The sequence below is a fragment of the Diabrotica virgifera genome, chromosome 5 (assembly GCF_917563875.1).
Source record: "Diabrotica virgifera virgifera chromosome 5, PGI_DIABVI_V3a".
Classification (NCBI taxonomy): Eukaryota; Metazoa; Arthropoda; class Insecta; order Coleoptera; family Chrysomelidae; genus Diabrotica; species Diabrotica virgifera.
In genome coordinates, this window is record NC_065447.1 from 205,600,457 (window position 1) to 205,615,390 (window position 14,934).

The following is a 14,934-nucleotide window of genomic DNA, read 5'->3' on the forward strand; positions in this document are numbered from 1 at the left end:
TATTGATCGAGAGTTAAGTAATTATTTTATAAAATAATTGCAAAAGAATATTTAGATTATTGCGTTCTATTAACATTTTAAATATTGTCAAATTAAAGTATTTGCACTGTACTTGTATTTGTACTCTCTTGTATAATTGATTTACTAAAATGCAACCTAATACATACATAATTGAAAAATTCTCAATTTTATTTTACATGTACCTTAATTACATCAAATTCATATTATATTTATTTAGGAAATTATGGTTTCTGCCTTACTGCATACAATATTGTCATACATGCCAATTATTATTTGTAAGATTTATTATTCTTAAATGAAAAAATATAGCAAATTAAGAAAAAAATCATTGAATTCAAAGTTTTATGTTTGATTCAAAAATAATTTATATTTTTGCTTTTTTTTTGTTTTTTTAAATATCCAATAAAACATCCTGATAATAGAAGGTAAAATGAGGATGGGAGGCCGCTTTTCTATAAAATCACCGGGCCGCTTGAAAAGTTCCAGCACGCCACTGGTAGTTAACGAAGCATTGGTCGACCGAGAGAAAATAATATTACCTCCGTTACATATTAAAAGAGGGCTGATGAAACCATTTGTAAACGCTCTAGACCAGAATCGTCCTTGTTTTGAATATTCTATTTTGAATAATCTAGCAAATTCCCTGCACGTAGTTAAGAAAAATTGAAAGCCGGAATATTTAATGGGCCTCAGATACGTCAAATTATAAAAGATTCGCATTTTACAGAATCGATGACTGAAATTGAATGTAATACATGGTGTCCTTTTGTCAAAGTTGTGGAAAATTTTCTTGGAAACAATAAATCGGAAAATTACCGGGATATAGTGGAAGAAATATACACGGTTGTCATATGAGTATTAAAGTTCATTACCTCCACAACCACTTAGACCGTTTCCGAGAAAATCTTGGTGACCTAAGTGGGGAACAAGGGGAACGCTTCCACCATGATATCAAAACGATGGAAGGGAGGTACCAGGGGAGATGGGGCACTCACATGACGGCGGATTACTGCTGGAGTATTCAAAAGGACCGCCCCTGTAAAGTCTTTACAAGAAAATCATATAAAAGCACACCGAATAACAGATTTGTGCTGCGATGCTGGTTAGGTTAGATGAAAGTTAAAGGTTTTTTGGCAGATATGTGTGATGATTGTTGTAAGTATATTATTGTACAATAAATATCTTACTTTTTGTTCCTGTTTTGTTTATTTGATGGGTAGCAGCACTACTTATACAGGGTGTCCCAAAAGTAGTGGAACGGTCGAATATTTCGCGAACTAAACATCGGATCTATCCAATGACACCAAACACCAACCCCCACTGCACCCCTGGAGGTGTGGTGGAGGGTAACTTTAAAATCTCAAATGAAAACCCTTAGTTTTTCTTGCAGATGTGGATTCGTTACGTAAAAGTAAGCAACTTTTATTCAAGACATTTTTTCGAACTGTGGATAGATGGCGCTATAATTGAGAAAAACGATTTATCCTGATACCATAGGTAAATTATAGAAACGGTCTAATATCTCGAGAAATACACTTCCAAATGAGAAACCAAAAAAAAAGTTTTTAATACTTCTTGAAAACCTATCGAATAACACTAAACATGACCCTCCAACCCACCCCCTGGAGGTAGGGTGAGGGGTAACTTTAAAATCTTAAACAGAAACCCCCACTTTTTATTACAGATTCGGATTTGTCATGAAAAATAAGCAACATTTATTCGAAACATTTTTTAGAATTGTTGATAGATGGCGCTTTAATTGGAAAAATACGATTTATTAGCGCCATCTATTGGCAATTTTAAAAAATGTTTTGAATAAATGTTGCTTAATTTTTCATGACGAATTCGAATCTGCAATAAAAAGTGGGGGTTGCTATTTAAGATTTTAAATTTACCCCCCACCCCGTCTCCAGGGGGTGGGTTGAAGGGTCATTTTTGGTGTTTGTCGATAGGTTTTCGAAAAATATTAAAAACCTGTTTTTTGGTTTCTCATTTGGAAGTGTATTTCCCGAGATATTAGACCGTTTCTATAATTTACCTATGGTATCAGGATAAATCGTCTTTCCCAATTATAGCGCCATCTATCCACAGTTAGAAAAAATGTCTTGAATAAAAGTTGCTTACTTTTACGTAACGAATCCAAATCTGCAAGAAAAACTAGGGGTTTCCATTTGAGATTTTAAAGTTACCCCCCCCCCCCCCACCCCACCTCTAGGGGTGTAGTGGGGGTTGGTGTTTGGTGTCATTGGATAGATTTTTGAAAATGATTGAATACACATTTTTCAGTTTTTCGATCCGATGTTTAGTTCGCGAAATATTCGACCGTTCCACTACTTTTGGGACACCCTATATGTATGTAGTACTGTGTTAAATTACCCTATATGTTAGGAATGTGATCTGTTGTCGTATTTTCTGCAAACGATCTGATGGAGCAAATCTGGTGGCATTTTTGGATTCATCAGACCCAAATTATCTAGAAATAGTAAAAAAATTTCGGCAGCAAACTGTGTGTTTACCAGTGTTATAAATGAGATAAATATACACTTATCATCATCTTTGGCTCGACAATTCTTAGCAGTCGTGTTGTCTGGCATTCACCAGACAGCATGTTATGTCTACACATATACAGTATCACTCATAAGTATTTAGTCACTGGACAATCTGGACATACAGCAAAAATGAATATGACTCTATGCATGCACAGAAAAAGAGAAAAAAAAAGATTATTGAAAAGTGGCCCATTCTATGTTCCTTCAGAATTGGCGGCCATTATCAAATGTCGGCTGTATTTTAATTAACGTTACGATGTCTAGTTAATTAAAGAGTTGGTATAATTGGAAGTTAAATCTTTTGTTCCTCTGCCCTTGGTCGTTTATAACACCAAATATTTTGCGGAGTATTTTACGCTCGAATATTCCCAAAAATCTTTCATCGTTCTACGTTAAGGTCGCTGCATATGATCATGCACATAGCGTTTCCAGCACGTAGCGTTTCATCATCCAGCCTCAAAAGTCCACTGCTGAACATAGGCCTCCTCCCCTCGTTTCCAACCCCATCTATCCTGCGCCGCCCTCATCCAGTTTTTATTTACCTTTCTTAAGTCGTCAGTCCATCTTGTAGGCGGTCGACCGACGCTTCTCTTGTCTTCTCTTGGCCTCCATTCCAATAACCTCTTCGTCCATCGCCCATCTGTCATTCTGGCTACGTGTCCTGCCCATCTCCACTTCAACCTGGCTATCCTCTCGATGACGTCAGTCACCTTTGTTCTTCTCCTGATTTCTTCGTTTCTGATTTTGTCTCGCAGAGTTATTCCTAACATTGACCGCTCCATTCTTCTCTGCGTGACTCTTAGTTTGGTAGCCGAGGCTTTAGTTAAGGTAAGTGTTTCTGATCCGTACGTCAAGACTGGGAGGACGCACTGATCGAATACCTTTCTCTTTAGACATGTGGGTAACTCACTTTTAAAAGTTTCTCTCAGTTTTCCAAATGCTGCCCACCCAAGACCGATTCTTCTCTTCAGCTCATGAGTCTGGTTATCCCTGCCAGCACGTAGCGTTTAGTTTCCCAAAAATATGATTTTAGTGAACGTAAACGAAAGGTGTCTGATATGATACATTTCGGACAGTGTGAATTGTTTATATTTAAAAACAATAAATCATATTTTTCGGAAACTAATCGCTACGTGCTGGAATCGCTACGTGCATGATAATATGCAGCGACCTTTACAGTCCATGTTTCTTTCCCATATGTGATGACTTTCCTCAGCAGTGTTTTCGAAACATTAGTTATTTATAAATAAAATTTCCAGTTCATCAATAATTGCAACATAATAGGTTTGTTCTAGCAAACAGTCAAACTAGTTAGAAACCGTCAGCAAACAGTTGGTCAGTGAGAGAACATAATACAGTCACCAGTGCTATCCCCTCTACTCGTGCTTGTCCGCTATTCGCTGATGGTTTCAAACCGTTTGAAACTGATGCTAGAACAAACCTATTATAAACATAAAAACCACATAAACCTAATATTTATATAATATTCTAACAATCTTCAACATTAGTATCTACATAAAATCATTAAATCAACTCTGCTCTAAAGTTATAGCAGAGTTATATCATAGTCATCTAATTTTATTTCAGCGGAGAGTTTGAACTGTGCTCAGTTAAAAAAATAATGTGTGTGTGTGTACTTTGTACGCACGTAAGAAGTTATACTTCTATTATATGATTTAAACGAAATTAATATACTTTTTATTTATATTTTATTTAAATATTAAACTAATTTATACTTACTACTTCTCAAACATTTTTATTAAAACAGTGCAAAAAATTAAAATAATAAAAGAATAAAACACACACAAACACATTAAAAATGCCACAAATGATTTCTGAACATTAATTGTCGGAAATTTCTTAACTAAATACGTATTTTCTGAAAATAAAATTATATAATAAATATACTTACATTCATAAAATGTATAAAAAAATAAAAAAAATAAAAGTTTTTATTGGGATTCGAACCAGCTATCAACGCGGTTGGTATATTGGGGTTTATTCGCCTTAAACGCTTCGCCACGGAGGCAATGTGTCATTATGTGCGAAGATCGACTAACTAAACGGATTAAGCTTTTGACATTTTTGAATTAAATTAAATTATTTTGATTTTAAATTGAAATGATTTAGAATTGAAAAAATACAACAAAACATAGAGTAAGAAAACAATATATTAGGTGAAAATTGATAGAAATTTTGATGGTAATCAAATTATGTAAATAAAACTATTACATACTATGTATTTTGGTAGGTTCAAATAGGTAGGTACCTATGATACATTTACAATTATTACGTACCTGTTGCTTTTAAAAACTATTTAAATGTCACTACAATTATAAACTTTTTTGTTTCTGTCCTCACAATTATTTATTATTGACAGATCATTTCAACACCCAATCAGAGCCCGTATAACGACTAATACCATACTGTCGGTGTGCTCATGCGCGCAGATCAATATAAATTCACCCTCAATCTCAATCGCGCCTAAAGAAGTATAACTTCAAAAAAACGATTAACCATTTTTGATGAAAAATTAAGGATATTCTATAATCAATGCAGTTATGATTTGCATAATGCCCAAGAACTCATATAAATGCTTATAAAGTATGAAATATTTAAATTAAATTAATTTATTTCACATTGTGTACAATTTTTTGTTCGAAATCCTCCATGAATATAGCTGATAGTAATGGAGATAAGGACCATAGAACATAGTTTAAATATACCATTGTTTTCTTCCTTTTTGCGAAATGTGCCAATATTTTTTTACTCGTTCACCATTCGCGTTAACCTTCACTATATATACAGGGTGTCAAGAAACTCTCCTGACAAACGAAGAGTGGAGATTCCTCAGATAATTTTAAGATAAGTTAATCCAATTCACCTAGTTCGAAAATGCTTCAGGCAAGCCGCACACCAACGAAACATGAAACGAAAAACATGAAACATGAAACGTAAAACACGTTTCATGAAAATTAAACACGGCTAAGCAAATCTTGAAGTCCGCCTACCAATGAAACGAGTGTGATTCATGCTCATAACACATTTTTATTTTCGGAAAGTTTCATAAATGGCCTAAGGCACATCAAAGAAACATGAAACGTAAATCACGTTTCATGGAAATAAAACACTGCTAAAAAAATAGACGTCCGGCCATTTACGAAACTCTCCGAAAATAAAAGTGTTTTATGAGCATGAATCACACTCGTTTCATTGGGAGGCGGACTTCAAGATTTGTTTACCTGTGTTTTATTTTCATGAAACGTGTTTTACGTAAAACACAAACTACCCCCTTTAAAGGGTGAAATCTTTCAAGAAAAAGTTTAGTTTCATTAAAGGCGCCCCTTGATATACTAGAAAAAGACTAAAACCGGACTTGAAACGGTTTCGTTCTTAACTTTTTAATTGTTTCACGTTTGTTTAATATTAAAAAGCAATTAAAGAGCGGCGCCGACAGTATCGACCACGTGACTATCCATTGCCGACTATACAAACTTTATTTTTGTTTCATCGATTAGCATATCACATGCAACGGTTACTTTTTTTACAATTTATTTGTTTCGTGTTTCACGTTTAATATTTCACGTTTCATGTTTCTTTGATGTGCGGCCTGATTAAGGGAACTATAGCTCTTTGAAAATGGCGTCTTGCAATTACTTTTTTATAATACCTTAAGTTTTTAGATTCATAAATGCAACCCATTCATCATTTTAAAAACTACCTACTTAGTAATTATTAATAGTACATACGTACCTATTATACAGTTTTCAATATCTCGGTTTTGTTGTATCCAATTTCTTAACTGAACTAAACTCTCTTTTTTGACACTATCCGTTTCTCGCAAACTATGTTTTGCCTTCTCAAACTTTTCACTTGACAATAAATTTTCTTTGTCCAAAGCTATTTCCTTTTTTCGAGCTATGTAATCAAGTGTATCCCATATTCCTGACATTTTGTTTTATTTTAATACTGAAACAAATAAAAACACTATAATATCTGAACTAAGTAGTATTAAGTCTAAGAAAAATCTAGTTTTTAAACAAAAATGTTGATGTTTATATTCGTTGATTTTTCTAATATTTTCACATAATAAAACAGTGGAAGGGAACATCCGTAAACTACGTCGTAGAGAAGAGGGAGTGGCACTTGGCTGGGGGGGGGGGTGTGAGTCTATTATAAGCTTTGTTCGCGCTGGATAACCCGAACCTACCCAGAGGGAGAACGCCTACGCATTACAAAATCGAGCGTTCGCGGAGGTCGAATTTTTCCCTCTGAATACGGATTTTTAATTCAGTGTTCACGCAGTACAGAAAAAAATCCTGAACATGTCCGGGATACCCTCTCGACGTTCGAGGATTTTGTTTCGGATTTTAAGTTCGCACAGGCGCACAAAATATTTGGGAAGACTTTCTTGACCTTCTGACCATTATTCTGTTCTTACTCCGTCCAATTCTTAACCTAAAATATTGTTTTGTTAAACAACTTGTAGATGTAGATTCTGTTTTTTTAAGTTTTTATATTATGTAAAGTGTTGTATCATTTCAATATTTTTCAATCAAATTTTAATATTTTTTATAAGCTTTTTTGGTTGTTTTTGTTAATGTTTTCCATTTAGTATGTTTATAAATAAGTAGGTACCTTTTCTAGTATTATTATCTTATTACTTTATAATTATCTATCAGTGTTACCGGTTTTAAGCAGACGAACTTAAAGTCCGTTTAAATAGAATATTCCAGAAGTCCAAAACATCTTGATTTGAAAATGTGTGGGTTTTATTATTTTTAAATAATTCATAGGTAGGTACTCTGAAAGATATTTGTACGATATTAAAGATATATCATTTGAATATTAATAATAATTAGCCTGTGATTAATATTATATTTAATAGTTATTTATGATATAAGTGTTAAAAGTACAATTTTAAGGAACGCATGTGAAAGTTTGCAGAATGAGCGAAGGGAATTGTGCAATTCACATGAGTACAGGGGCGTCATTTGATAGGGTCAGGGGGGCATTTGCCCCCCCCTGACCCTAAAAATGACTGAAATTTACAAAAAATAGATCAATTTTGTATTATGTTTGCATATAAATGTATTGTATATATAATGCTTGCTCCCCCTATTAAAATTTCAAATGACGCTCCTGCACGAGTGCCTTAAAAATGAACTTTTTAACACGTGTACTTTGTACGCACGTAAAAAGTTATACTTCTGATTTCAACGAAATAAATATACTTTTAACAGGTTATTTGTATTTAAAGATTAAACTAATTTTTACTTACTACTTTCCAAAAAATTTTATTAAAACAATACTAAAAATAAAAAAAAAAGTTAAATAACACACGGATTCGAACGGGCGACCTCTCGATCTCCGGTCGAACGCGCTACCACCGAGCTAATCTCCCTTTGCTTTGACAGCTTACAAGATTTCTCATACATACTGACAAATTTAATAGACCAAGTGAGGTATAAAAATACTTACTTAAATTTATTTAATATAAATATTAATATCTCTTGGCAACACTGTTCTTCATAAGAGTCTGTACTGAAAGGTGACCGTGGAACGCAGTATAGCATCATTCTCTTCCACGCATGAAACTAATGGCAAACCAGCTACCGCCTGTTATTAAATAAAAACACATGCTATTTTTATGAACGATCTAGCCTCAGTACATTGAAAAGAGTTAGGTACAAAAAAAGACGATTGGGGATATTTTCACATTTTTAGTACAAGTTCTGACGTTTTGGTTTGTTTACTTTTGTGGCTGTCAGTTTGTTGAATTTTTTGCTGTTATTTTGTCGATTTTTGCATTTTGTTGTTTTCACAACTAATTTTATATTGGAGTTTGAAATTTTATGATTATGTTATTTTACGATTAATTTTGACAACATACAAAGCTAACCTCATTGACACATTTAAGGAATGCTTGTGTTTAATGTTCGGCCAAAGTGAATAAAATAACAAAAAGAAAATATGTTATTGAATTTTTTTATAAATTGTTTGTTTATTTATTAATCAATGGTACTAAAAGAAATTATTAAGCTACTTCAAATGTAGCTGTAATTCTGCACCAAAATGTTAAAGCAAAACTTAATTTGACATTTTATTTTTTGATAACGTCAAATTTTAACCCGTGATCGGAGGAGTAGCTACTTACTGTCACGTGCTGTCACTTGCTGTTGCGTTTAGTTAATTTCAGACTTATTTCGTATGCTTTAAATGATGACGCACGGGTAAAGACTCGTGGACTCAACTGTACGTAAAAAATGATGAAATAACCTGCATACACTTGACTCCAGGATTCTTTACCCGCGTGTCATCATTTAAAGCATACGAAATAAGTAGGAAATTTACTAAACGCAACAGCAAGTGACAGTAAGTAGCTACTGCTCCTATCACGGGTTATGATTTGACGTTATTCTTTTTCTGATGATCATCTTTCAGTGCGTCACAGTTTTTCGATTTCTTTCTAACGCATTAAATTGTATGTGACAGAAAAAAGGGCACGTCCGTGATTACAGACATTGACAACCTTTATTCTAGTTATTGTAGTTGTCGATAGATGGAGCCATAATAAAAAAAATAATTTTTTAATTAGATAATAATATTACAAATATAATCTGTATAATTTATAAGACTATACAAATCAAAGAAAATACCATTTTATAAATGCAAGAAACATATTTGATTTGTTTTTATTCCAAATTGAAAATAAAATGTGACAACTGTCAGATTTAACTAAAATGTCATGTTAGAATAAATGTCATAAATGTGTATTATCACGGACTTACCCTTTTTCCTATCATTTGTTACGCACTGAAAAATGCTCATGAAAAGGACAATATCAAATAAATAAATAAAATGTAAGTTTTGCTTTAAAGTTTTGGTGCAGAATTACACCTACATTTGAAGTATAGCTTAACAAATTCTTTTAATATCATTAGTGATAAATAAATAAATAAACAATTTATAAAAAAATTCAATACCATAGTTTCTTTTTGTTATTTCATTCACTTTGGCGGAACCTTAACACAAACTTACATTCCTCAACTGTCACTTAACAAAACTTCCTTAACAAAATAAAACACTTATCATAAAATTCCAAACTCCAAATATAAAATTAGTTGTGAAAAAAATTGTTTGTGTAATATAAAAAACTTCAAAATGCAAAAATTCGACAAAAAAAATAGCAAAAAAATTAACAGACTGACAGCCACAAAAGTAAACAAACCAGAAACGTCACAAAAATCTGAAAACATACGCGTCTTTTTTGTATCTATCTCTTTTCAGTATACTGAGACTAGAGCGTTCATAAAAATAACATGTGTTTTTACTTAATAACAGGCGGTAGCTGGTTTGTCTTTAGTTTTATGCGTGGAAGTGAATGATGCTAGATAAAAAGTATGTGTTTTATTCGCGATTGAAACGGAATATAGAGGACAGGTCGAATGCAAGAAAATGGCCGATATAAATCGTATAAGCAGACATTCAATTGAGGAATAGAACAATACCGATTTGATTTAAAATATTTTAGTGTACTCATAATGTTGAAATTTACTAAAAATTTCTTAATAATGACCAAATTCCATTCAAATCAACAATTTTCTGGTTTGTTTATACCACTTATAGTAGTTTAAATTTATTCCACCAGAGGTCAGCTACTTTGTTTTTCATCGCGAATCTCGCCAGGTAATAATGACGCACGGGTAAAGAACCCTGCACTTAAGTGTAATGACAGCTATGTACGCATTTGATCCCGCTTGGCGGCACTAGTGTAGTTGGAGGTCAACGTTTTGACAATCCGTGAAGTTTGTATACGGTGTTTTTGATTACGATTTAGCAAATAATAAATTATGGCCGAAAAATGCAGATCTTGGGCTGTTTGTTTATATGTTGGTTTATATGTCAGTCAAAATAGATGTTTGTATGTCTTGGACAGATTATATTTGTAATATTATTATCTAATTAATTATTATCTAATTAATTATTATTCTTTTTATTATGACGCCATCTATCGACAACTACAATAACTAGAATAAAGGTTGTAACTGTCTGTAATCACGGACGTGCCTTTTTTTCTGTCACATACAATTTAATGAGTTAGAAAGAAATCGAAAAACTGTGACGCACTGAAAGATGATCATGAGAAAAAGAATAACGTCAAATCATAACTCGTGATAGGAGCAGTAGCTACTTACTGTCACTTACTGTTGCGTTTAGTAAATTTCCTACTTATTTCGTATGCTTTAAATGATGACACACGGGTAAAGAATCCTGGAGTCAAGTGTATGCAGGTTACTTCATCATTTTTTACATACAGTTGAGTCCACGAGTCTTTACCCGTGCGTCATCATTTAAAGCATACGAAATAAGTCTGAAATTAACTAAACGCAACAGCAAGTGACAGCACGTGACAGTAAGTAGCACTCCTCCGATCACGGGTTAAAATTTGACGTTATCAAAAAATAAAATGTCAAATTAACTTTTGCTTTAACATTTTGGTGCAGAATTACAGCTACATTTGAAGTAGCTCAATAATTTCTTTTAATACCATTGATTAATAAATAAGCAAACAATTTATAAAAAAATTCAATAACATATTTTCTTTTTGTTATTTTATTCACTTTGGCCGATCATTAAACACAAGCATTCCTTAACTGTGTCAATGAGGTTAGCTTTGTACGTTGTCAAAATTAATCGTAAAATAACATAAACTTATCATAAAATTTCAAACTCCAATATAAAATTAGTTGTGAAAACAACTGTTTGTATACTATAAGAAACTTCAAAATTCAAAAATCGACAAAATAACAGCAAAAACTTCAACAAACTGACAGCCACAAAAGTAAACGAACCAAAACGTCAGAAATTGTACTTAAAATGTGAAAATTATCCCCAATCGTCTTTTTTTGTACCTATCTCTTTTCAATGTACTGAGGCTAGATCGTTCATAAAAATAGCATGTGTTTTTATTTAATAACAGGCGGTAGCTGGTTTGCCATTAGTTTCATGCGTGGAAGAGAATGATGCTATACTGCGTTCCACGGTCACCTTTCAGTACAGACTCTTATGAAGAACAGTGTTGCCAAGAAATATTAATATTTATATTAAATAAATTTAAGTAAGTATTTTTATACCTCACTTGGTCTATTAAATTTGTCAGTATGTATGAGAAATCTTGTAAGCTGTCAAAGCAAAGGAAGTTTAGCTCGGTGGTAGCGCGTTCGACGGGAGATCGAGAGGTCGCCGGTTCGAATCCGTGTGTTATCTAACTTTTTTTTATTTTTAGTATTGTTTTAATAAAAATTTTTGGAAAGTAGTAAGTAAAAATTAGTTTAATCTTTAAATACAAATAACCTGTTAAAAGTATATTTATTTCGTTGAAATCAGAAGTATAACTTCTTACGTGCGTACAAAGCACACGTGTTAAAAAGTTAATTTTTAAGGCACTCATGCTCATGTGAATTGCAGAATTCCCTTCGCTCATTCTGCAAACTTTCACATGCGTGCTTTAAAATTGTACTTTTAACACTTATATCATAAATAACTATTAAATATAATATTAATCACAGGCTAATTATAATTAATATTCAAATGATATATCTTTAATATCGTACAAATATCTTTCAGAGTACCTACCTATGAATTATTTAAAAATAATAAAACCCACACATTTTCAAATCAAGATGTTTTGGACTTCTGGAATATTCTATTTAGACGGACTTTAAGTTCGTCTGCTTAAAACCGGCAACACTGAGCTGCAAGGTCCCATAAGTTTTATATTGTGATATGCTGCCCACACTGCAAAGTGACTGCGGAACGCAGAATAGATAAAATGTATGTGTTTTATCTCTTCAGGTATTAATGACGCACGGTTAAAGACTCGTGGACTCAAGTGTATATACGATATTACTGGGTATTTCCATAAACAAATATATAGACACAAATTTGGCCGATATTAACAGTTAAGTTTCTATGAAATGGACATTAAAATTTGAGATTATTTGGCCGTATCCGTATTATAAAGGTGGCCGTCAATACCAGGTAATAAATAAGTGAATCTGCATAATCGGTTTGGGAAATATTGGTGCAGGTGACCGCTTTGGACAAGTGACCGCTTTTAGCAAGTGGCCGTTGACACAGGTTTTACTGGATATTTATATTATGGAGTAGCTTTCCCTGTAGAAAATAAAGAACAACAAAATAATATTATTAATGACATCAACGAATTCTTGGGAAAAGAAAAAGGCTTTAAAATTAATAATTTATATTATATATGCTATATTATTAAGTGTATTTACGTTCGTCACTAAACACTGTGTTCGTATGGTCTTATTAAATTAAATTATTTTTAAGTGGATTATTAACCTTAAATCATTATTCTTGTTATGATACATTCGTAAATAAAGTGTTATATTATAGTTTTAAAAAATCCACAGGTAATATTGGTTTTTTTTTAAATAACTGAAATGGGAGTCATAAGTTTCAATTGTCACGTGAGTGGGACCTCAACTGTGAAGAAGCTTTACGACGAAGTGGGGGGGGGGGAGATAAAGTCTAAATTTTTTACGACCTAGTTTATGGATGTTCCCTAAGTACATGAGTATCTAGGTCCAAAATTCTTGTTATTCTATTAAAGCTGTGAAAGTATTTATTTTATTAACTATCACTATGGTGATCAATTTTACAATTATTGTTTGGGGAGGGTGAGTCAATTTGTCATTAATAAAAAATCGTTTGCAACCGAAAACTTTAGCATTGTTTTCATATCATTTATGCTTCTATAATAATTGGAAGGTGTGTGCTTATCTTTTTCAATAACAATGAACACTGCTATACTTAATCTACAGCTTTTTATGACTCTATTATATTTTTAATTAATTGTTACATATTAATTTTGTGATCATAAGTTTAACCATAAATTTTGTGATTTCGTATATTATTGCCACACTTTTGTATTGAAATAGTTCATAATTGTTTTCGCCCATTTTACAACATTCCAATGTGGAAACCTTGAATCGTCCACATCTGTCCGTCCGTCCGTAAACACAACTCCTCCGTTAATAGGACAGATAGAATGACAAATGAGATCTCGAATGAATGCTTATAAACCAGAGATAGTATCAAAGATGAGAAATTTGACCTCTGACTTCCGGGTCCAGAGTTACAACCGGAAGTAATTTTTAAAGTGACGAGTATTGAAAAGTAGAGCTCGAATACTCACATGTTATTTCCAGTTAAAACTTTATAACCGGAAGTTTGGCAAAAATGACTCCAAATTAGAGAAATCGTATATCAATCGATACAAAGTTACAATAAGAGTTCAACTATCGACTTCCGGTCGCGGTGGTTAAAAACCTAGGACTAACGAAGTCCAATTGCTTATTTTATCTGGTTATGGTGACTTTCTGTCTGTTTCTGTTTTAAGTTACTTTTCATATTGATATCCTGTTTTGCAAATAAATATTCACTTTTACATTTGGCTACTGTATAATATGTTGTACTTTGTTTAGTACCTGGTCCCTAATGATAGTGATGAAGTAATTGTTCAAAAATATATAACTATTTTGACGGAAATTTTTCATTGCCTAGTGGTTGATAAAATGAATCATAATAAAGATAATTGAATATAATTTTAATTTTGGAAATTTTAAAAACCATATACTACACAATACACAATAAAAATTTTCCACTCAAGGATTTTACAAATATTTTCCATTGAGTACGTTTTTAAAATTTTTTTGGGATACATAGCGAGAAGATAACAACAATGATTTACAGAACTTAATGCAAACGTAGACCAAACCAAAGAAATTAATATACGTATTGAAGTAGCACGTGCATCATTCATCATCATCATGATCTTGGTGCTACAGCCCTTAGAGGGTCTCGACCTTCTCAAGCTTTCTACGCCATTCTGTTCTGTCCCTTGCTTGCATTTCCCAGTTGCCGACTCCGATCTTCTCGGCATTTTGTGTTACCCCGTCCATCCACCTCAGCTTTGGTCTACCCCGTCTTGTCATTCCCACGGGTTGCGCTGTTAGAATCTTTTTTATCATGTTCGATTCAGGGGCCCGGGCTACATGCTCTGACCACTGCAGGCGGTTTTGCTTAATTATAGTGATAATATCTTTTCCACCAAACGTATCCTTGTAGATATTCTGCAGTTCAAAGTTATATCTACGCCTCCATATTCCGTTGTCACAGACCACCTCCGAACATCTTGCGTAGCACTTTTCTTTCAAAAATCGATATTTGATCCATATGTGAGAACGGGGACTATCAATATTCTATACAGCCTTATACGAGTTTTTTGAGACAGGTGTTTGTTAGCTAAGTACTTTGATAGACTATGATAACACCT

General features: G+C 32.9%; 1 protein-coding gene across 1 annotated transcript in view; it reads right to left on the reverse strand.

Moving 5' to 3' along the window:
* Nucleotides 1-14,934, reverse strand: part of LOC126885274 (retinaldehyde-binding protein 1-like) — a 98,840-nt gene that overhangs the window by 64,774 nt on the left and 19,132 nt on the right. Inside the window, exon 2 of the mRNA XM_050651761.1 lies at nt 6,324-6,539. Within this exon, the coding sequence (XP_050507718.1) occupies nt 6,324-6,522 (199 nt within the window). The 5' untranslated portion in view covers nt 6,523-6,539. The remainder of the gene's footprint in view (nt 1-6,323; nt 6,540-14,934) is intronic.